This window comes from Corvus brachyrhynchos, unplaced genomic scaffold (genome assembly GCF_000691975.1).
Source record: "Corvus brachyrhynchos isolate BGI_N302 unplaced genomic scaffold, ASM69197v1 scaffold246, whole genome shotgun sequence".
Lineage (NCBI taxonomy): Eukaryota > Metazoa > Chordata > Aves > Passeriformes > Corvidae > Corvus > Corvus brachyrhynchos.
Window position 1 is genome coordinate 1395554 of NW_008238447.1, and position 25095 is coordinate 1420648.

At 41.1% G+C, this 25095-nt stretch overlaps 1 protein-coding gene across 2 annotated transcripts in view; it reads right to left on the reverse strand.

The window, feature by feature from the left end:
• Nucleotides 1-25095, reverse strand: part of BCAT1 (branched chain amino acid transaminase 1) — a 60206-nt gene that overhangs the window by 16452 nt on the left and 18659 nt on the right. Inside the window, exons 3-8 of one of the 2 annotated variants that reach the window (XM_017736710.1) lie at nt 11589-11789; nt 10340-10396; nt 8176-8286; nt 7164-7283; nt 5177-5340; nt 3716-3858 (exon numbers count right to left, since the gene is read on the reverse strand). In XM_017736710.1, the coding sequence (XP_017592199.1) occupies nt 3716-3858; nt 5177-5340; nt 7164-7283; nt 8176-8286; nt 10340-10396; nt 11589-11789 (796 nt within the window). The remainder of the gene's footprint in view (nt 1-3715; nt 3859-5176; nt 5341-7163; nt 7284-8175; nt 8287-10339; nt 10397-11588; nt 11790-25095) is intronic. The other variant, XM_008635586.2, reaches the window with a different exon arrangement.

Below are 25095 nucleotides of genomic sequence, written 5' to 3' on the forward strand. Positions count from 1 at the left end.
TGTTGCCACAGATCTTGTCCAGGACCTGCTTAAGCTCAGTAACATATATTAACTGATTTGAGCTAGTCTGAAAAGGTGCCAGGCCAAACCAGCCGCCAAACAGCACTAAGCAGACAGGACATGAAAGTCTCAAATTGTTCCAAACAGGCTGCTCTGTAGAATTCTGTCAAGTATACATATGATGCCTACCAGCCTGGGGCCACCCAGGGAACATCTGCTCCCCTGGTATCCGGCAGAGATGGTAGCACTATCCAACATGGCATGCCAAAAGCTCATCCTCTCTGCGAACTGATGCCAAACCAAGCTCCATATGACATCAGTTTGTCCGTCTCCCAAAAAACAGACTGTGAGCTCACAGTCTCCATTTGCCTTCTGAATTGTTTTGATGGGATAGAAGCCTTAAAATGTATAGTTGCAAAAAGGGGGAGAAAAGCATTTGAAGGGAAGTGTCAGGGTTGCTCTTCAGTTGACTCCTGCTATTGTTATAGTAGTAGTACTGTCTGCCCAGTGCCCTGTTAAACCTGGTATAGGCTTGCTCTAACAATAGAATTCCATCAGAGTGTTTAAAGGGGTTTTTAAAATGAGGTCTTCCATATTACACAGCGTCACCTGTTACACACCTGTACTTAGGAACACTGAGCAGGTAAGATTACAATCATGGGATGCCTTCAGTACTAGTCACGCTGTAACAATGCTGAGAAATCCACCTAAATATGTATTTTACCAAAGTGATAACAAATTCCAAGTGAACTTCAGGATCAAGGAGAATGCAGAAAACCCTGTTTCACTAATATTAACAGCTAACTTTTACCACTTTGTTCTGGGTCTTTCTTGTTACTTCCCTCAGGCTTTTCTCCAACTTTTCCCTCATGCAATCACTATCTTGGCATCTGTCTGTTAATTTGCTTTCCTCAATTACTTTTCCATCCTTTGCTTTGTCTGCCACCTCGTTCATTTGCTGCTCCCCCCTCCATGCTATTGCTGGGGCTCTCTGTTAGAACAGAAGCTACAATCCTGATCTTGTTAGTACTGTAATTGTACAAGACAATTCTGTTGCACAACTAATGTTCCAACTAGAGAATACTAAACAAACTTGCCTTAAATTTTACCAGATTGTTCCAGAGAATCTTTTAACAGATTTACTTTTTAATTTATGAAATTTTGAAGTGGGTACTATTAATCACCATTTTAATAGCAGCACAAAAATATTAAATAATGGCTGAATACTGTTCACAATGCCTTAACATTAAAGATAGAAGTAGAGCCCAAATGGTTGCAGATCATTTTGAAGAAACATAATTTTTCAAAACTGCACACAGATTTCACAGTTAGCAACCTTCAGATTGGACATATATTTAAATTTTAAAGTTTTCCATAAAGCCAAGCCTATATTCTAGGCAGAAGAACAGACATTGTGACAGGAAGCGAGTCTCAACGTCAAGAGCTTCTGGGGATAGTTACATGCTCTGAAGAGGCAGGTGGAAGGGGCTGTAGGGTGACTAAATTTTTCACTTAGTGAACATAAACTGTAAATATGATTTGATGAATGAAGTATCACATTCCTGTATTTATGCAACAGCGGGGATCCAGTTTTGGTCATATTATAAGCCTCAGAGTAGCAGTGAGAATACAAGAACAGTACAGAGCAAGTCACGCTATTTCACCAAAAATTGAGCAGTTTTTTTCCCTACTCCCTCCTTGATGTTACAAACAAAATATTTTTTCAGCCTCCTCCCGCCATCCAGGACAACATGTCACCTTTAGTCACAATGCTGTAACTGAAAATATACAGCAAAGGCTGCAAGGAAAGCCTACTCCCATTGGAAGCCTGGCTGTCCTCCAGTCCAGGCTTTACTGGGATGAGCCTCTGGTTATAAACCAAGCAGAGAAGTTCAGACAGCTCGGCAGTGACCTCAGAACACACAAAGAAGGGCATTTTCTTTTGATGATGATCTGCAATTTCTGCCTCACTTTTTTTGATCCCTCTCAGCTGCAGCATTTGCATAACAAAACCAAACCACAGCCTAAGTGAGTGTCCTTTGTGAAGTGGCAGAACACAATGAAAAGCATGCTCTAAATCCCAGTGCAAAGCCACAGGCAGGTATGTGATGACACAGGTGTGCAGTGTGAGTGATTGCCAGCCAAAGATCCCATAAATTAAGAGTTACTCAACACCCTGGGAGACAGTGAAGTGCTCCATGAGGATAATACCCATGTCCTGTGAAATGACAGGTTTGCCAGCACACAGCCTGCTTGGGTGGCAGGAATTACAAGTTGTTTGCTACAGCCACCTCACAATAGCACTATTCAGCAGTGCACTGGTAACACAGTGACTGGCAGATCTTTGGAACACTACGGTGCTGCAGCTGGATAATTCCAGCATATTCCTGGTTTAAGTACAATGAGAACATTGAATTCTAATTATGTCCCTGCTTCAGTGTCCTTTCCCTGGGAAGAACAAGCCAAAATCTATTTTCATGTTTTTCCAGCGAAGTTCCACAAGGCATAAATTTGGCCATCTATCTACAGTGACAAACAGACTGCTGCTGTAACAACAAGAAAATATCTAATATTTATCACTTCATTCATAAAGCTTTGCAGACTCATTCAACACTGAGGGAGTATTATTCCTCTTCTTACAAAAGTGGTAAAGATTTTGCAGAAGAACAAGCACCGAAACTGGAGATGGGAGTCAGGTAGCTGGATCCTGATCACACTACATTATCCACAGCACACTGCTATCCCCACAAAAAGTTGCCTGTTTTTTGCAGCTGAGCGCTGTCAGAAAGCTGACAGTTTTCAAAGGTACCCCTGGCACTACAATGAAATCAGTCTGACCCCCTGCATCTGCTGCTATGTAAAAATGCAGTAACTTCATTTTCATGGAGAGCCAACATTCATGGAAGTCATGAGGTATCCTTTTATTCACTTGCCTGTAGTCTTCTGAACCAGCGCAGCTATCACCCATAACCAGTTATTGCAGCTATCAGATCTCAAGCACTGAATACCTGCATCCCCAATGGGTGGTTTTGAGATGCCTAAATAGTTGGCTGCTCATTTACTAGACAATTTTCTAATCAGCATGTACTTTGCTCAGAGATGACTGTGGGTAGAAAGAGGTAAAAACAGGTTCAAAAATGATGATATGTCTTGAAAGCATCTTTTGAGCATTAGTGATACAGGACACTGACTGACATGTATCTCTCTCCCTGCCACCACTGGACAGAACTTTGAATTCTTCAAAGAAAAAAGAGTTCTTCATCAATTGGATGCTGAAACACTTTTGGATAGGTTCAGGAATATTTGACTTGTCACCACGTGATGATGGGAGCCACTCATACTCAAAGCTACAGACTCTGAAGAGTTGCTCAGCCATAAGTTGCACTGCTTCCAAGCCAACACCTCCTTGGAGATCAAACATCCTGCTGACACCAAAGCTGATGTGTGACCTTGTGCATGGCTAAACTCTGCCGTTCTGAGCATGTGGACTAGCCCAGCAGTTTAGTCTGTTATCAGCAGGCAGCACTCACAGCTGCTCCAGAATCTCCTCTCTCACAACTAACAGCCACCTAGTAATTTTCAGAAGAGAACAGGCATTTTCTTTGTTGAATCATCTTCATTAAAAAGATTATGATCTGTATTCTAATAATCATGTTGTGGATTACGGTCCCAAATGTCTACTCTGTTAAAGTTTTCATGCTTTATGTTACCATACCTCCATCTTCATTTATCCAGTAGAGAAACAGATTCATTGTTCCAACTTCAGTTATTTGGTGATCTTCTCCATAGAGCCACAAAACCTGCTGGCAGCCAAACTCCAGGGCTTCTTGCTGGGCATAAAGAGCAGAACCATAATTCCTTCAGAAAAAAAAAAACAAAGAGTTATGAGTAGCTGGTTGGGCATCTTCTCAATTTAAACAAGATTTTGTACACATCTACCTTATGAGCAAGTGCTCAGCTTGTCCCTGGGATATTTTCATTGTAAGTATCCCACTAGTATTTTACTAGATTGTTTGTACCTACAACCCAAAAACTTTGAAGGGCTGAACAGCACCAACAACTCAAGCATATCCATCCAAATTGTCTTAAACATATCTCTTGTCCCATATTCTGGACATTCTAATTATTGCAACTAAAAATCCTCAGAAAGCACTTCTCTTTATTTAGCAGTTGGCATCCTGGAGAGAGAGCAACAATTGCCCTCCAGCTTTTAGGGGTTTTTTGGTTTTTTTTAATCATCTACCTCATGTCAGATGGGTAATATACGTTAGGTGAAACTCTTGGAGCACAAATATCACCAGAGGTGAGTTATTTTTTTTTCTAGTAAAAGATAGTCACAGAACAAGCATCTTCAGGAAATGCAACTGTGTCTCAATGAATTCCATATCCTTTAGGAGCAAATGTTTTTCTAAAATGCTGCCTACAGAGTGAACCCGACTGAATAATCCTTGCTGCTTTGAGGGGGAAAATACCCCTTTTTGCTTCTGATGGTCAACAACCTTCAAGACGAAAAGTCAGCAGCTCCAAAATGCTGACCACACTGAAGTCAAGTTCTCCCCTCTGGGCACAAATCAAGTCAGTAATGACTACTCCTTTTTTTCACAGCTGATGTATGAAGGATGCACAGGAAACAATATATTTCTAAAAGTAAGCAAAATCTCATAAACAAAGAGCAAAGGTTCAGAACATCAGCTTGAATGAATTAAAGTTATTTTCCTGCCCTCTGATTATTCTACCAGCTCAGCTGAGCAGCACTTAACAGCTACTGACTTCCTGCCTAGCAAAGAAACTCCTGGGTAGGACAATTCAAGGAAGGAGGTCAGCAGCCAGAGCTGCTCCCTGCTCTACTGGCAGCAGGCTGCTATACTGATGATGCAGCACAAAGTGGTAACTTCAGTGTCATCTGCTGCAAGGGCAAGAGCCAAAGTATTATATGGGCACCTTCCAGATGCAGTTCCTCAGCTTGAGATGCTGCAAAAAAATCAATTGACTGTAATATTCAAACAAAAATATGCAACTGAGTATTTGCAAAGTACAATTTTGAACTCTTCGTTGTAGTATGTTGTTTGTTTAACTACTGCATTTAATATCTCTATTTCTGCTGGATTAGATACCTCACTAAAACCCAAATCTGCTTTGTGAGCTATGTAGAAAATGCAGGATAATGTTTTCTTACCCTCCCACTTTGCAGTCTCCCGTTCCCCCTTTCCACGCTCTTACATATTTTGGATCTGCCCATAAGGATATTGGATTAAAGCTTCCACTTGCAAAGTAAGGGCCCACAGGGCTCAGTATGACATACAGTAGGGCTTTAGTCGGCTTCTTCACTCCAAGGGAAGGCTGAAAATAAGGAATGTAAACAAATCAAAAGTTACTGGTATCCTTCAAACATCAGGTGCTGCACCATCAGCTTTTGAAACACTGCTTTCAGCAGAACTGCAGCATGAGAGTGCTTTTACCAGGACAGTGTAAAGTGCTGCAATGAAGAAAAAAATATTTCTATAATGTCCCCCCTATCGAAACAACATAACAACCCTGATTTTATATACTGTCACCATCCACTTACAGCCATTCAATTTATCTATGTATTATTCTAGTGTTCTCAAATAGTTTCAAGCTTTTGAGAATTCAAAGATTAGCTTAACAAAGTGCTATATAATCATACCAGAAGCCCACAAAGCCTTCTGGGGGAAGGAGTGTCAAGACCACTCCTAGCAATAACAACAGTGGAGAAACCACTGTCAGCTGCATTAGTGAGAAGAACTGGCCAGTACCACTTAGAACTGACATTGCTAGAGTTGAGTGCTGGCTCTCTGAATGCCTGTGTGATAGCTAAAATTATCTGCCTGCTAAAAATAGTTCACTATAGTCCAACTGCACAGGAAATAACCAAGAATGTAACAGTTTCTCCTCCCCCTCCTCTCTGAGAGATGGCTTCTCACACTCCAAGTCATCACCATCAATACTTGAAAGTCTGGTGTTGGCCAAAGTCCCCCAGGTGCTGAAAGGGTTCTTTTGATTTCTGTCTACCTTACTGCTTCAGAAAGACTTCTAACAGGATTAACTGAGATCTTCATATTTTTGCTGACATGATCATTCAAAAGATTGTGCTGCCTGGGTTTCTAATTGTGGTGATTCATAAAAGCTTAGTAGGACAGCAATCTGGAAACAACATGTGACACAGTGGAAAGGCTACAGTGTTGGCTATCCTGAAACAAAGCTTAAAGCAGAGGAATTTCCAAGAACAAAACCAGGGGTAAACCCCCCAATTTTTAATACCAGTACTTTATAGTTACTCAGTGGAGATTTTTTAATCTGAAAATCTGCAACTAGTTTAAAAGTATTAAATTAATGGAGTCCTAGAACTTATGTGAAATGTAAATTGTTCATGTATGGTAAATACTTACAGATATGGATTCTGCAGAAGTTTAGCTTACCTAGTTTGGAACCCACATTCTTTAGCTTCTTGCCCTATGCTCTACCATTATAAGTTTCTCTCTTGCTACTGCTGAAAAACAGAATCCTGAAGGATTTAATAAAATAAACTCTCTCTTTCTACCTCCCTTTATCAATACTATAGAATTGACTCACACATGAAACTCAGAGAGGAGACATTAATACCTATTTGCTAAGGAGCCTCTTAGAAGGTCAGCTTCAAGAATAAATTGACACAGGAACTAGTCCCTAGTTCTGTTGAAAGCGTCTCTTCTGAGACATCTTAATTTACAGGGTAAAATCTTCCAAAAACTCCTCACTAAGTTCAGATATGACTTGAAATCACAAAATGTACACAGCAATTTCTGTTCCATCACGTTCCCTCCGAATTATTAGGATTTTAATATAACCATGTCACATTTAACTATCCTTTCAGCACAAGCCCAAAATTGACATGTGTTGTTGTCACATTCCCACTGCGAGTAGTTACCCGGTTTACTTTCCGTGCTCTGAACCAGTGTGGCCACTAAGTGGCGGTGTGGGCAAGGTTAAATTTGTGCCGTGGCGCTATAGCCGAGGGACTCCAAAATAAAACAAAAAAACCTATCTGCCCCGAACTTAATCCTGTCACCTACGGACTGCTGAGTATTTCCCTTTATGGATGGAGGATTTTGCCTCGTACCTAAATAAACAAGAGTTAAAGAAAGGAAAAAAATAATGTTGCCCACCTCAGTTCCAATTAGGGTAGGGCGGATGTACAGGCTGGCAGAGGTTGAGTATGGGACCCATTCCTGTTCCACTTCCACAAGCTTACGGATGCACTCTAACAGCTCGTTCTGGTCAAAAGACTGGGAAGGAAAAGAAATGGATGAAAGCAAATGGAGAAATAAAGCCAGAACACTTTGTGGTCTTTACAGATCCATATGCTACAGGGACCACTTCCTCAGGATATGCAACAGTGACACTGTAGAGGTGCACAGGACTACACACATCACCTTCCTTGAGTTCATTCCTCACAGAATTTAATATCCCATGGTCTTAGCTACTGTGCCTTTTTGTGCAGTATCCTGAATGACCTCCTTTGCTCCAAAGTATCCTCCTGAGATGGTAAAAAGGAACCATTGACTCTTCTTGCCTCCAAAGCATGTGGAGAACTCTCTGTGCAGCCAACTCAGCCAGGCATGCTGCAAGTTACTGCACCATCTCTTCTACAGAAGAGTGCTTTGGTTCACAACTCCAAGGGGCCAGCAAGTCTCCCAAAGTTCCCAAGTTCTTACAGCAATTAAGCTAAAAAGCCTGGGAGGAAGTTCACCGGTCAAGGTACAATTGCTAAAAGCAGTGTTAGGCTACTGGCATTACCAAAACCAAAGGCACTCAAGAGGCCAAACAACTTAACTGAAGTGGAAAGAAGAAAAGGGAGAACATTAGCACCAGAGCAAATCAGATAGCTGTCTGCATGCAAATACCTGCAGAACAGAACCCATCCCTCAAACACTCTGTACATCCAAGGCAGCAGGGAGACAACAATGAAAGCAAAGCACTCAGTGTTCTGACTTTTTTAAAATAAGCAATTCAAACAGTTTCCTTCAATTAATAATATCAGTTAACAAGAGTTTTACTGAGCTACCAAAGACTTAAGAGCGTTTGGTAAATACTACTACTGAAAAGCTTTAGAGATTTGCACTCTGAAAATGAAAACATGCTCTGACTTAAGGAGCAAGAGATGCCTTGGGTACGTACTGGCAGAGTTGTTCTCCGTGCTGATCGCGCCATCCTGTCCATATTGAGGGCTGGCCGGAACAGGCGGATCTTGCCATCCACTCCTCGGTAAGCCTTCATCCCTTCGAACAACTACCAGGCCAGAGAAGGAGGGAAAAGAAATCAAGTAGTAATTGAGATGTTACCCCATGATGATCTGTGCAAAAGCAGAACACACCCTTTGGAAATAAAATCTTCACCTTCCTGCTCACAGTACGCAAACACAAAAATGCTAACTAGTGAATTCTGGCAATACATTCCTGTGAGATACATTTATCTGAAGTATAGGCAGGTCATCTTTGTAATACAAACTTCATAGTTCTTTCTCTGTCAAGGAACTTCATGATAACCTTTTTTTTTTTTTTTTCTTTTTTCATAATTTGGTCACAGCAATTAAAATTTGTAGCATGTGTTTGACTTAACTATTCCCTCACATCCTGACTAATATCTGAGTCAAAACAGCATTTTCACTTACATAAGGGATCTACAGAATTTTATTAAATACATGTTAATTATTTTTAGGGCTCTGTCCAAAACACATCTTTGTTAGGAAGCATAGAATAAGGTAATTGAGAGAACTCTTGTAAAGTTCTTGCTGTAACTGTAGCAGGAACTGGTCACTTATTTCCCCCTTTTACCCCTATGCTGTGGAATGGTGTTTAGCCTGAATGACAGTGATGAAGCCTTACATTAGAGACAAAGTGCATGAAAATATTTTCTCTATACACTTCACAGGAAATTTAAACATAGTTATCCCCCATCGGACTGCAGGATCCAGACAACTGGTGTTGACAATCAGAAATCCTTATCCTATCAATGCCCTCCCAGAAAAATGCCTTACAGCATCTCCAAACCACATCAAAAAACATGCCCACAAAATATCCAGTTATTTTCAGTTACAGATTGGTAATTTCTGGTTATACTTATAGACAGAAAACACATGTATTATATAAACTCACACTAATACATATGTATACACAGGTATTATTTAGATTAAGTATAAAAGGCTCAGTTATGCTTATAGACAACAGTTCAGATTCTTAGAATTTATCTTCCAAAGCATTTCTTGATACAATATATTCCAGTGTAAGTGCTATGAATTTAACTGCATCACTGCTGTCAGCCTCTCAGGCTTCTCCTCCTCTGACTGTTCCACAAAAAGTGGCTGGAACTGCATCCTATGTGGCTGGAAGTCTAGACAGGCATTATTTTATTTGGAAAAAAATAATCCTGTATTTGTGCATAAGTCATTTTAACAGAATATTTCAGGTTTCACTATTATCAAATTCTATTATATTTTTCCATAAGGATCAGTGAAATGCAATCTTTAGAAAGCTTGCATGCAGTTTCATGGCAGAGCTAGGTCCTTCCACATGACAAATTTTAATTGGGTTGTAATTGGGTTGCAGAATCCCAGCAATTTTCCTCAGGCTGTATGCCAATTATGTAGCAGAACCAGAATTAGAACCCACAACTTTTTGCCTTCAAAACTTATCTTAGTCCTACGGCAATGCCAACTTTTCTGAAACCCTGGCACAGTTTTGAAAAAGAAGTTGTTCCTAGGGTAGACATTGTAGCCACAAGAAAAAAAAATCTTTAATAAAGGATAGCATAGCTGGTCATCTGGCTGATACGATTTTTACTGGGCCAGTTACTAACTGATGGCACATTGTTGGAATGTTACTTTCTTATCACAGAACACATTTCCCCCCCCCTCGCCCTTCTCCCAAACACATTCACAGAACTTTCAATGAGAGGGAAAAGGGAGGAATGTCACTATTAAGATTTGATCAATGGTTTGACAGAAGTAAAAATCACATCATTACTGAAACACAAAGCCTTCTCATGATGTTAAATCTTTTTCTCTAAAAATAAATGCTTTTAATCTTCCAGAGCTCAGTAAAACCTTTGACTCATTAAAAACGGAGACAGTGATGTGCTCCAGAAATGTTCAGCTTTAATGAAAGCAACTGCTGTGGTTGCTCGATGGTTGGTTGCTACAGTGGTGTGAAAACAGTATTGTCTGACATCTGTACATCACGAGAGCTGGATCTGGAGTTCAGCAGATCCAGATTACCACACTGCATCATGAAGGGCAAGGAGAAAGGGGAGGGAATGCCAAATTCATCACTTTTATTATACCCACTGTGTATTCATTGAGCCACAGCAATGACACCAGATTCTCCTCTGTCTGTCCTCTTGGCTAGAGGAAACGTGATGCAATACGGGTAAAAGAATAAAAAAAAATGGAAAAAAAAAATAAGAGCATATTCATATTAGCAATGATTTCAGACCAGGCCAGAGGCCAAGCATTAAAACAATATGCTACTAAGAGTGAAATACAGATTTGGGACTCCAGCGTGGTTTCTTACAAGAAGTAAGAAGTGCAGACCAAGAGCTGCAGCCTCGGTCACAGGGGTCTTGTTGTAATTTACACAGGACCTCTGGAGGCTTGGTGACTAGATGGGGGAAAAATCAGTCAAAATAAAAATGGTGAAGGCTTAGAAGCTCAGGAACAACAAGCAGAGAAAGCTTCCCTTATACCAGTGGTTAAAATACAAAAAATTTTTAAAAAGGAAAAAAGGAAAAAAGGAAAAATATAAGAAATAGTAAAAGCAGCACAAGCAACTCCACACACTTCAGTGGAGACACTCCCACCTACCCAGAAGTGGGAGGAGAAGTGGGCTTCCATTTCAGGGTCTGTACCCTGCTGGGGCTCCCACACAGGTGTGAGTACAGCCAGAGCTGCTCTGAAGGCACAAAAGGCAGCTTTAGGCAGTAATCAGCTAAGCACAGAAACTTTAACCACGCTGGTTTCCGACTTGACATTCCACTTCCCAAAGTTCCTTGGTGTATGTTCTCTCCTTAAAGACACTTGTATACACTGAGTGCATCAGATCTAGTTCCAAGGTTGAGGGATTTGTTCAGAGTCCCAAACAAGCACCTATCTAGTTTGTCCTGCAACCCAAGCTATCAACCTTTAAATCAGCTTCAAGACACTTTCACGAAGTGCATGTTCAGTCCCCCAATTAAAGCTACTCTGAGACTCTCACAGGCTCACACAGTCCTGCACTGCCACATCAGAGACAGTAACTGGACCAACCCACTGTCAGTGAACGAGAATGGTTTTTCAAATAAATTTATCACCACACAAGAAAGAGCTCACCTTCCCTAGGACAGGACTTTTAAGTGTGCTCTAATCCCCAGGCCACAGCTGCTTCTGTGTTACACATAACCCTGTTATAAATAATGCAATTATTCTGGAAGAACACCAGTTAACAAAACAAAATGTAACTCAATACTAATGAACTTAAGGCAGTAATAGTCCTTGTATTACAAAGTTGTGTCTTCCAGAGTTAATAAAATAGTGGTTTTCAAATCAATTTAATACTCACTTCTATAGCATAATGCAGGGCTGAGGAGGCTGGATGTAATGAGAGGTTCTCTAGCGGCTTAATATAGGGTTTCTCCCATCCTGAAGCCAAGGACCATTCTATCATCAGCATATTATCAGTGAACACAGTTCCAAATACCAAACCAGTGGGGTCTGGTTTTTCCTTGAACGTCGTAGCTGGGGTGATAATCAAGTCGGAAGCCTGAAGGAACACAGAGACAAAAATGAAGTGTATCAAAATAATGAAGTCAGACTGATTTAAAATTATTCTGCATCAGTGAACATAGACAAGCCTTAACATTTTCTCTGTAGGGATATTTAATGACATGATGGTTAAAGGCAACTAACCTCTACGTAGCTGGAGAAATATTCATAAAGTGCACACAAACATATACACAGTGCTCTTATACAAGAAGTAGCATATTTTGAAATTCTGTTTAAGAATTGAGTTAAAGTAGCAGTACAAGGTATAAAACCAGAAAATTAGCACATGAAATCACTTGGACAGTAAGGTTAACACCCCTGTACAAGTTCCAGAAACACCCAATTGCTGTACCACAGAATATAAGCTGATCATCAGAAATTAATCCCCATCACAACTAAGTAGATGTTACACTGATTTTCCTTTAATACATAAAACCAATGTGAGAGATCAGAGCCTGCAGGCAGCAAGTTACTTATGTCACAATAACTTGCTCATTCACACGCTTATCTTCCTAGAAAGAACCCATTAGCAAAGAAGGCTAAATGTTTCCCTGCATGAGGGACTGCAGAGACTCTCTTGTAAGCCATGACTAGCTGCAGACATGCACCACAGGGGTTTGTACTGTTTTTGGCTGGGATAGTTAATTTTTCTTTATGGTAGCTCCTGTGGTGTGAATCATCCGAAAGAACAGCAGGGAAATAAGGAATGCAGGATCTCTGGCACGTCACTCCCCTTTTATTCACAGGTAGGGGCTGAACAACTAGAAAGGGCTACAAAGCAGGCAGAGCCTTGATTCACCCTCTCCCTTCTCTTCCTATACCATCTGAGCATTTAAACTGTGCTGCTCAAAAGCAAGGGAGAATTCAAAGAATCACATTCAAAGCTCCATTTTCCTTCCTAATGTAAGTCAGAAAGCACTGTCCCTTATTACAGACCCCCAAGTGAAATCCTGGTCCTCTGTGCTGGGCGCATATGGAATAGACTGGAACACAGGTAATCCAGAATAGTGATAAATGATTCGCAAATGCTGTAAAAAGGTGCTTCCGCAAGAAATATCAGTGTCTTGGACTTCTAAGCCCCTGCACACATTTTGCAAAATGAGGCAAAATCGGTCCCAAGCTTTTGAAAAAAGAATATGTGTACCCCTGCTTCTTTAAACAACCTAATTTTTAAGATGCCTTTAATGAACCTGTTTCTTATTGACTGGTTGTTTTGGTTTAGGTTTGGTTGTGGTTTTTTTTGCTTAATGGCTTAGATGTGAAATTAACTTAGAGCTGGAGCACATTAATAGTTAAAAGCTTGTTTCAACTATCTCCAATTATAGGGCTTGTCGAGATATTACAGTGCATTAGTCTGGTTGAATTAATACATAATCTGATGAAACAACAATTACTCTTCTTAACTCTTCCTTTTATTCTTCTGACAGTGAATGCTCCAATGGGAGAAGCACTACCTAATGATGTCCTAAAACTAATTTTACCTGGCAACCTCTTACCACTCTTACCATGCTTTAGAAAAAAAAGGTATCACAGAAGACAGGGATCAAAATAAAAGCCACAGAGGAGTGTTTGCTATTGTCCACAGTGCAAGACAGCTCAAGCAATTACATGGGAGCAGGGATGTCAGTGGGGCTTAAGTGAGTATGTAGAACACAACCATATCTTTGTGTTTATCTCTGCACAGAACCACAGCTTCTAAAGAACTCCCTGTTCCAGTGGTATCATCTGCTTTCCCTCGAGTCCAGCCTTCTGCATCTCGGGTCACTTTCATTAGGGTAATTATCTTTACAATAAACTGGCCTGGGGACGATAATTATCATATGAAGCCTCTACCCCTAGAACTCCCATCAGTGTGCTGATTTCTGCTTTTATGCCTGTTTGCTGCTTCTTCAGTGGTGGTAGCACAACTGCTTGAAAGGCATCACTCCAAAACAGTTTGTTAAGTTTTCTGGGGTTAACAAATGGCTTTTATTTAAGGATGGGAATGAATTTTAACTTGGCTCTTCTCATAAACCCACAAGCATATGTAGAGGGAGCAGCAAGCTGCAGCCACAAGTGAATACACTCACTGCACTTCAGTTTGAGTCCCTTGAAGGCAGAAAGCCTAGAGAGGTAAGAAACTATGATCCTTATCCAGAAAAGAAACAGTTCCCAGACCACAGAGCTTCCTGGAAGTGCACAATCTGACCAGGGATCCCACTTGCTCTTTCTCACCTCCTTCAGAATTTGGAGAAACCAGCTTTCCTCCAGACACCGTGCCAATGCCTGAGTCAACAATGTCAGGTACAGCACTTGACCCATAACAATTCCTTCAAACAACAGTAGGGACACCCTTGGTAAGACCTCAGAGAGAGGCTAAACTGCACAGACCAGTAGGGCAACAATCATCCAACAGGAAAAGAGGCAATTTTTCTCATTCTTATAATCCTGTTAAGATCTCTGGAGAGCCACTCTTTTGGCCATTACTTTCTTAATATCCTTTCTTAGGACTCTATCCACTATGTCTTTTTCTCCCTGTTTTTACCAAGCAGTGCAAATTAACAGCATGCAAAAGCACCCAAATCTTTCAGAATCTAAATGCTTTTTGTGTCAAGACAGCATCAAGTGCTGCAATGCATTTGGTCTTCTTTTTCTGTGAAGGATGACACATTGAGAGGAGGTGTTGGAGGATCATCTCTGGAGTACTCCCACCACAGGGTGGTCTGCACAAAGTATTACTAGCACCCTCAGCCTCTTCTGGGTCCCTGAGAAGTAGGATGCCCTACACAACACTTCACCTGGCTCACAAACCCTTTGGGCTTCACTTGTTCAAGCAGCACCAAGAGGGAAATCACACAGAAGAACCCACAAAAGGGAAGCAGAGCACAGCCAGGTGACAAATGCCAGGGTACTGATTAAGTATCAATGCCTCTTATGTTAATATCACTCATTAAAAGATTATCACAGTGCTACCCCGCTATCTCCTATGACCTTTAAAAACAGCAATTTACTTTTTTCCTTTGCCAACATTCCCCAAGCCCTGAAAGCAGCATGTTAAGGATGCATTAGGGATTGGCATTAGCACCCATCCAGATCTCTCCACAGTTTGTACTGCCAACACAAAGGGGAATTTTCAGCTGGACTTGTGTTTTGCTGGCTTTGTTTATCCAACATGCTCTCAAGCACCTCCTGACGCTGTTGCCTAATAAAACCATTAAACTGGAAGGAAAACCTGTAAATGCCGAACAAAAAGGATAAGAGAGATTAAAAAAAGAAGTGGATGTGGCACATGGTGAGGCAGTTATTTAGCACCTGTTGCCTGAAGTAAAATGATAAAGACATTGTCCCGAGCCTGCAAAATCTCCATGTCACAGCAGAAAGGAACGTACATACAAGATGTGCGTGCCAATATGCCAGCCCAGGACACTCTGGTAAGGGAATAGGAAGCATCAGATTGCCCTGCCTGTGGGAGGCAAAATGGAGTGATGGGGAAGCCAGCTGGATACTGCTGATTTTCAGGGCTTATATGGCAACATTATACCTGCAAAGGGCCACTGGCTCAAAAAGATGTTTTTTTTGAGAACCCCCTCATCTGAAAAGTGCCTGTTAATTCCAATGCAGCTTCTTTCAGGGCAAAGCTTTACCCAGCCCAAATAAAGAAGATATAATGTGACTGTGACCTCTTGAAACTAAAATTCATCATTTGATCAAAACAGATCTTCTCACTTATGAGATGGGTCAAATTAAAGGTGACATGCTGGTCCATGTCAATTCTAACCGAAGCTGTGACAAGACATCCTGGTGCCCCTGGCCGAGCCGTCAGTTTAATGCTTGTTCTACCTGGCCTTGGCAATAGCTTTAAGTTGATTTGCAGCTGACAGCAGCCCCTGGCCAGAGCTGTTACTCTCATCGTTGCATTCCTACCTTTCTTACCCTACACAGCTGTCTCAGGTAGGTGCAGACGGCAAGATCATATTTGTCCTACTCTTTCTACCAAGTCAATGCCTTCCCAAATCATCCTTGGCTGCAGTTATTTTCACTGAAAATCCTAGACCATAAGCAGTAGGTTGGGCAGCTGTAACAGCTGTAATTCATTTGACATACCCAAACTCTTCTAAACACTGTGCTAGGCCACGCATTTCTATCACTTACTTGAGTAAAAACACACCTGGCAGCCTCAGCTATAAAATAGCTCACAGGTTACCTAACAACAGCAGCAAGTTTCAGCAGAGATCCTCAAAATGTTAACATGCACCCAGTGAGACTCACTGCAATATCTTCTAATGAAATAAGTAAAAGGGTATGAACATCCCTGACTTCCAGTCAAGGTGATTAATTCAAGATCACAAGCAACTGCAATAATTTTTTATCTTATACTGAGTTTTTAAGCATATTCTAGGAAAGATCAGGGCCTTCTCATGCAATAACAAACAGGGAAGCACAGGCAAAATCAAGTAACTTGCTTTGCCCTTGCACTTGTGAACAGCAATGGAGCAAATTCTGAGAAGGACACAGATTACAAAAAGCACAAGGAATTACTATAAAGGGGAAAGGTAACAAAGCATAGCTGAGAAGAGTCGGAGAGAATGAGTTTGGCTCTATACAGAATGCTATTGAAGCAGGCTCCAGGGATGAGGATTTCCTGCCTTTCAGTCCTTATGGCTGTGGCTCGCTCATCTTTTCCAGCACTCACCTTCTTGGCCACCTGGGCACACTGCTGGCTCATGTTCAGCCACTGTCAACCAGCACCTCCAGATACTTTTCCACTGGGCCGCTTTCCAGCCACTCTTCCCCACGCCTGGGGTATTGCCTGGGGTTGTTGTGAGTTGTGGCGGAGAGCTTGACAGGGCAGGGGTGGGGAACCAAGCTTGTGCAGGTCTTTATGTCACTGGTATTGGGAATGCTGATGGGACACTGAACAGATCTTGGTTTTCAACACACTTAGGATATTACAGCTCAGTAGGTGATAGGACCAAACCTCGCGGGCTAAGACAGTTTAATATCTGGGTGATATGCTTTAGGGGTTACAATGATAGTGCTGGATTGACAGTTGGATTTGATGATCTTAAAGCCTCTTCCAACCTTGATGATTCTATGAATTAGGAAAACAAAAGAAAACTGAACAAGTGATGCAAAAGGCCACAACGGCTCACACTACCAGCCACCTGATGCCTCACCAGTGCAGGAGGAGGAGCAGGAGCTTGCAGTTGTGTTGCTGAGATGTAATGAGGAGTGGGCTATCCCCAGCAGGGTCACCTGTCCTGGCTGTATCCCCTTCCCAGCATCCTGTGTCCCCCAGCCTGCTCACTGGTGCTGGGGTGAGGAGCGGAAAAGGCCTCGGCACTGTGCACTCATTGCTCAGCTGTGGCTCAAGCAGTGGCATGTCACCCACGCTGCTTTGGCCACAAATCCGAAACTCAGCACCACACAAAGCTAACTGGATCCCATCCTGAACCAATCCACATGCTCTGTGCACTGGTGTTCTCATGAGACATCAGGCACAAGCACAGTGCCAGCCCAGGGATTCCCTGGCAGGCCTGGTCACCTTCTGTCCCATAACTTGTCCTCAGCTTCATAGGGAAGCTGAAAACAGGGCAGACACAAGAGCAGGGACTGCCTGGATCTGCCTGATGCTGGGACAGCTGGGGATCAACACTTCCCCCTCCTTCTCTGGCAGAGCCCCATGATGGGAGCTGACCAAGCAGTCAGGCAGTTTGATGAGATGCAGATCTGCTACCATGCCAGAATATGCCTTTGCCCAGGAGGCAGGGAGCACAGGGAGGAAGAGGGGTTAGCTGCCAAAGCAGCAATCCAGTGCTCTGCATGGGAGCTCCAACTCCCCGCGGGGGTTCGGGGAGGAAGGACTAAGAACTAGGGCTGTGCCAGGCCATCACTTGTTGTCCTTTGTCACTGTCCTCACAAGCAGCAACTCATTGCTTCCCATCTGGGAACTGCTGCTGTGCCTTTTCTTGCAGACCCCACTGACAATACAGAGCTTGTCAGCCCCAGACCCTCCAGTCAGGCAACATCCAGGCTCTCCCATGGCTCTCTGGTGTCCAAAAGCAGCAGCCTTTCCAGGCACCCTGGGACAGACCACATCTGATGCACAAAGATAACAGTGAGCACAAAACTCAGACACACAGCTTGAAAAACACCGCAGGTCCCCCAGCCATGGGCCAGCCCAGACTGCCAAGACCAGCAGCCCCTGCCCTGTCAGCCAGGCGGCATCCTGAGCAGCAGCCACCTCCCCCCGACCCGGAGCAGACAGGATCCAGTACTGCTCAGGACATGAACAGCAGTCACAAACGCCACACAGCCCAACGTGGCTCTCCCACAGCTCCATGGCAGACAAGATGGACAACCACTGTCAGCCTGGGTCAATTCAGAAACAATGGTGGGTGAGAAAGCACCACAGACAGCCCAGAAAGCACCACAGAACCAGGCATGTGCCAGGCCCCTCACCCACCACAAAGTCATTCTGCTCGTCAGCAGTGGGAGATCCCACATTCATTTCCCAGTCATGCCCTGTTTCTTTTCCCACCACCATCTTCTTCGGAAAAGACTACTAGTTCTGGGGGCAGAGACCATCACTTTCTATACAGAGCCCTGTATAGCTCTTATCACAATAATAAAGTCTACAGTAGCAATAATAAGAACACAGAATTCTATCAACTCAAAACAAGAGTAAGAAAGTCAAATAAATTCTTAGAAATCTATTACCAGCTTGTAAGTATAAAATTAACGTTCATGTAAGCTATCCTATAATCCCTTTACCATCAATACTATTTTAAATTTACAGCAGAGCCTAAGGCTTGAGAATGGAAAGTGTGCCAAGATGCAATAAGATTTGAGGAGGAAGAAAGGCCTATTTTTCCTACTACTACTACCAAAAAAAAAAAAAAATTTTAAAAATTTTTAAAAAAATTATCCTTCTGCGATCCCAGGGAACATATCAAAAATATCAGAAAACTTCTACTACCAAAAAAAAAAAAAAAATTTTAAAAATTTTTAAAAAAATTATCCTTCTGCGATCCCAGGGAACATATCAAAAATATCAGAAATCTTTCAACATAAAGCTTCCCAGAAACTTAATCTCAGAATATGTTAGCACATGTAATTGGACTGAGGCCTGGAATCACTGCATCAGGTTGGCTGTACATTGGGTAATAAACCACAAAACAAATGACAAAGCAAAAGACAGTCAAGGCTCTGAATCAGTTGTGAGACAGTCATGGAAACAGCAGAAAATATGGCTGGAAGGACTATATCTAGTCCATCCTATGCAAGACATCTAACCTAAACTATTCATAACAGATACTTCTCAAATATTTGTCTAACCAAAGAATGAAATTCTGCTACACTCTGCAAGAAAATGAGGGCAGCATAACCTACTGCTGGCTTCTTTAACCTTTCCCCTGATCCTGCAGAGGCTCCAACTCTGGTGCAGCAATGTTTGATCTGGAGCAGCAGGCAGGAAGTAAACCTGCTCTGACAAGAAAACAGAGAAGTGGTTGGAATTGACGTAAAATTCTTGCCTAAAGGAGTGAAAAGGGCACCTAGGGCAGCAGCACAGCTGAGAATATATTCTAAAGCCCTCAAAACACAACAGAAGGGAAATAAAGATCTTGGAAAGCTACAATCAGGCTAGATGATAGAGAAAGCATAGAAGAAATTTATTTTGCCCTAAAAACATATCATTCATTTCAATAGCACTAGCTAAATTTTATGAGTTTTTCCATGTTGCTGAAATGCTGTCTGCATAACTTCCCACTGATTTGCTCCAGAAACCATTTAAGTTAATAAAGACCCTTTCTTCCAGCTTTGTAGGAATCTGGATTGTAAGACAGGTAAAACTACTTGAATCTTTACAGCCTCATCCATTTCTTCTGCTTCAGGAAAATTACATGCATTTATAATCGTTAGGTTTGGGGGGTTCTTCTCCATTACTCATTAGTCTGTTCTCCACTGAGAAGTTTTGAAAGATGTGTTTTTAAGGCTAAGAAAGAAGCTGGGATGGGGCTCCTACATATCCTAAGGAAACTTTCCATCTGATATTAAGGAAATCTTAAGAAAATAATCTACTTGAATTTAGTGGGGTCTACCTCTTCTACTCCAGGTATTTGTATTTTCAGATCTACAAGGAACAGTCACTTAGTATCTCTTCTATCAAAAAGTTCTCTAAAACATTTCAAATATGATTCTCTCTATATAATTCAAACCACCAAGGTGCTGATGAGACTATTTAACATTGGAATAAAAACCAGACACACTTACTGTATTTCGGTCCTATGAATCATTTCTGTTTGGTAACAGCTATTCCAATCAACTAAGTGGGGTCATCAGGAAGTGTGAGCAGGCTTAAATGCAGTCATTGCACTGGTGTGAAAAACACACTGCTGCAAGCCCACTGTTACTTTTGGGCAATTCAACTCTAAAAATCCTCTTTGTCTGTGCAACTGCACTTCACGTCTGCAGTGTAGACACACCTGGGATTCAGATTAGAAAGAAGCAATTCCATTTAGGCAAACACAGACTGCAATTCTCTAATAGCAGAAAGTCCTCTCATGCATTCGTACACAAACCGTTCCATCAAAACAGAACTAGGACCATTTTTCACTAATGGAAGACATTGGCTAGTTACCTAATTCATATGATCCAGTATTAACACAAACTGCTTCTTCTCAAAGATCTGACAGCTTGGTTAATCCAATTCCTGATGCTGTGCTGCTCCTTGCCTCACAACCACTGTATTTCTGCATTGTAGCATAAACACAATGTTTCATTTTTAGAAAGAGTTTGCCTGGGAGAAGATTTGAGTCTAATACAAGCTGAGGGCTCACACTGGCCTGTCACACAAGTCTTGAATAAAGAAGTCTCTGACATTTCACCAATAACACATCTTTGAACAAAGATTCAAGATACTACCGTCTCCTGATTTGGAAAACATCATTTGTATTTCACATGAAGCAACTGAAACAAAAAATGATTTTTGCAACTAATCTTCCCTGAAAGAAGTAGCCATGCTGAACGAAGAAATGAATTGCAAACCTAAATGTCAGACAAACAAGTTGGAAGTATTTTGCCTAAGTAGCCTGGCCAGTTACAAACATGTTGTGTGGAACAGCCAAGAATAGAATCATAATCTCACATGTCCAAGTCCTGAGCAGTTGCAATTAAATCTTCTTACCTGATTTTAATAAGCTTGCACACATGCAGGGAAGAGGATTCATGGAATGCAGGCATTCAAAACCTTTTGGAAATATAAAATGCTTTCATGGTACAGTGTCTGTATTATACAGAGGTTATGGGAACCATTTCAAAGATTCAGTTAACCACACCTGCCTTTTTCTCTGATTCCATCTCCTTTTCACAGTGGTAGACAGAAGGTAAACTTACAAATTGCCACGAAATTCAGTGTCTGATCTGCCAATGAAACTGCCAGAGTTTGCCATTTCGTTCCACTCAGTACTTTCTTAGAAACAGGGACTAAATATGGGATTAACATAAACCTCTTCCAACTCTCTAGGCTGTTAATTCATTGAAAGTTCTTATATCCTTCCAAAAGCAAGCAGGAAAACCAAGAGAACCCTATGGAGAAAAACCAACCAAACTTAATTCTCTTCCTAAATTGCAGCTTCCATTCAAGTGTGTTCAGCAAAGAAAACATTCACTATCAAAACTGGGGATATGATATCACAATGACATCAAAATTTAAGAAATCTTGGAAGTAGGTATGGACACTATGGATTTACTAAGTTTTGGAGTCAGTTTGTAAGTTTACTTTGAGAATCACTGACTGGTGCTAAGCCTTGCATTTTAAAAGCAACTCTTTACCTTGGGAAAAACGAACCCAGAAAATGATACAAGCTAAAAGTAATCTCCAAAATTCCAGTACCATTTCTGTGCTTTTACAGACACCAACTACATCTTAAGCTCCTAGTGCAAAAAGTGATAAAGCATCACTTTCTTGTGCTATGAATCAACTCAGCCAAACTGCCCTTGGCTGTTTTTTTAGCAGTTTCCTTTTATCTTGGCTAAAAGCTCCTGTTATTTGCTAAAGACAATTAGCTTTATTTGCAAATCCTTCAGCTTCAGATAATGGGACAATCAGTTCCTCTACTACAGCTTAGAAAATCTATTTGCTAAAAGCCTGCAACTATTTGAAGAACATTACCCACTTGAAGAGAAACACAGAACCACTTGCCATCAAGCTGAAACTGAAAGGAGCTGCCACAGGTCCCAAATTCTTTCCTAATAACTGGAACAAGAGCAGCAGATATGTGTCAGTCTGGTCCACCTATTAATAGTAATACTCAAAAGAGTTTATGCCATGCCCATGTGGATGCAGAATACCACAGAAACCACTCAGCACTCTTTGTCCTGGAGCTGGTTTTCCTCTTGGCAGGTAAAGATGAGGGAATGGATTCGATTGTATCACCCGAAATAATTCTTCAGCATATACATACCTACTAGGAGGGATAATCAGGTGAGATGAAAGTACAGTGATTTAGCAATATTTACTCGTCAATCTGTTTTTATCCAACACATCACAAAAAGCAAATAGTTTTATTACCAGTGACAATAACACAAAGTAAACAGATTCAGCTGAAATCAAGATAAAATCGGAATGTCCTTTTCTCAAGCAATGCCCAGCCCACACATGCTAAATACTGTTATGGCAATAACAGAACCAGCCTCTAGCTTGGTATTCCTGATCTAACAGTGGCTACAGCTATGTACTTCCGTGGAGGTGATACAGAGATGACCTACCAAATGGTAACTGACATGGTTTTAGCTTAAGAGGATCAGACTGGACACCAGGAAAACAAAAATTCTTTAAGAGAGCAGCCCAGCACTGCATTCAGCAGACAAAGCCACAGCTGTCCTGCTGTAGTGCTGATGAGAGCCGCACTTTCAGTGGGAGGATGGACTGGATGGGCTAAGGTTCTACTTCACGAAATATTTGGAGATCCTTACTGTAGCTTGTTACACACACATACCCACACACAGATATCCAATTGGTTGTCTCTTACTGCTTCAAGACAGTTTATATAAGAGCAGATTTTCTATACACGCACTCTGGGGAGCTACTGCTCATCACGGCATCAAGATATCATTAAACTTCTATAATAAATCTTTTCCCATACAACTTAATATAAAGGAAATGTGCTGTCTCATCAAGCAAAATTTAAAATGGATTCTAATATCCATTTAAAAGGATTCTAATATAACTTAAGAATTTAAAATGGCAATGAAGGGTATTCTTCTAATATCCCCACCCAACAGTCAAACCCCTGAAGAATCATCAGCTGCAATACGACAAAAAGCCTCACTGAGTGTACATATGCTTTGGCAGATAAATAATTTATTGATGTCAGTAGAAAATGACAAATTGAGGACAAGCTGGGGAGGAAATAATATATATTTTAAAACCATGTATATAATTTGAAAACTATATATATTTTTTACATAAAAACCATGTAAATTGCTTTATATTCGCTGGCCTTGCAGGTAATATGGTAACTATACTGCGTGTATTTCCTCATTCCAAAACTACTTTAGTGTTCCCTTGATCCATATGCTCTGAGCATGTCAGTAACTTTACCTAAACAAAGGAAAACTGCTCGGTACTTCCTAAACTCTTCAAGGAGTGGAACTTTAACCCTGTCACACTAATATGCTAATGTGATAAAGTCAATTAGTTTAGACTTTAAGACCTTAATTCAAAAATTAGACTATTCTTTATTTTATACACTTTGATCTTTGCATTGGATGGGAAACAAGAAAGTTTGGTGAAAAAACAATATTCAGCTTTCATTAAAAAAAACAGGATCAGAGAACTGTTTGTTATCACTGTCAGCAAACCTTTCACATATAAAATAGTTTTCTAAAATAAAGCTTAAAACCGTCTATTTTTTCAAAATGGATTGTTCCTTCTTCCAATTCCCAGAATAAGGAATCCTATATCCCACTGTATTTGCCACAAATCATAGGCCCATTTAGTATAAAAATGGTTTTGGCTCACAGCAATGTAAAACTTTCTTTGGCAATCTCTCAATTTGAACCACAAATGCCTGCACTGGAAAAAGAATTTCAGCTTCTTCTAGTGTAAAATACACTACAGCTTTAGATTCTGTGGAAAAATTTTCAGACTTTGGTTAGGATTTTTTGGGGGATTTTATGCATGTAGAGTGGAAATAATCTTTATGTTCTGATTTGTACAATACTTAGCACAGTGTCAGCTAATTCACAGCTTGGGCGTTAAAACATTAGAGCAATGCAAGAAACAAATAATAAACCATACATCATTACAGAAAATTCAATATAACCAGCATTTTACCTGGCTAGACGTGAGATAGCTTCAAAGTGGAAGCCATGCAAGCATATTAGCAGAGCACTGTACTTCGTCTAGCAAGTCCAAGATCCCAACAGGGATCACCAGCTGGAGCACAGCACTGCACTAACCTGCCCATGCAGCTTCCAGTCTGCCACGGGCTCACATCCCACTGGCTCGGAGCCTGGAAGGTTGAGTCTGTCTGCAGAAAACTGTGTGGGAGCACACACAGATATTCAGAGTAGCACGAGCAGCCATTGAGACACAGAAGCCCCAGTTAAACATTTCTCATTCTGCCACCACAGGTCTTCACATTAGCAACTCAATCCAGATGCGCCTGCAAGCTACAGCTACTCCATTCTGCTTTGGTGTAGCAAGACTAGCCAGTATTTCCTAGAAATTCCCTAGAAAGTCTGCACTACTTTGGCACACTGAATAGGCTGTTAAAAAGTAAAACAAAAGAACTGAACTTTGCACCACTAAGATGCCAATTTTTCCAGAGCTTCAGATCATTGAAACTCAGAGAAACATAACAGGAGTAGGTAATACCTTTTTAAAGTGCTCCATGTATCAGTCTTCAAAGAGAAAACAAAGACAAATTCCAAGACAAAAGACTACATTAAATCATCTTTCTGGATATGAGAGAAATAAAAGACATCACAGATGCCTTTAGTTTCTTAACATCAAGCGTTAGGAATTCCAAGTCAGAGCTAATTCACACATTAAAAGAAACCAAATCAGAGTTACATATGGAAACAGACTGCTACATTCTCCAAACAACAGTCATTCTGTCTTGTGACAGCACAATAAGCAGAATGAATGCATTAAAGAACCTACCAGATTTTTAGTCATAAAAATTTAGTGCCTTAGACATAACTGTGTGCTATTTAGTGGTATTATTGGATGCAAGTGTAAGAATAAAACCAGACGTGCATTTCTTGATTCAACTTCCCAAAAAACATTCAGTGGCACAAAGGATGACTGTACTCTC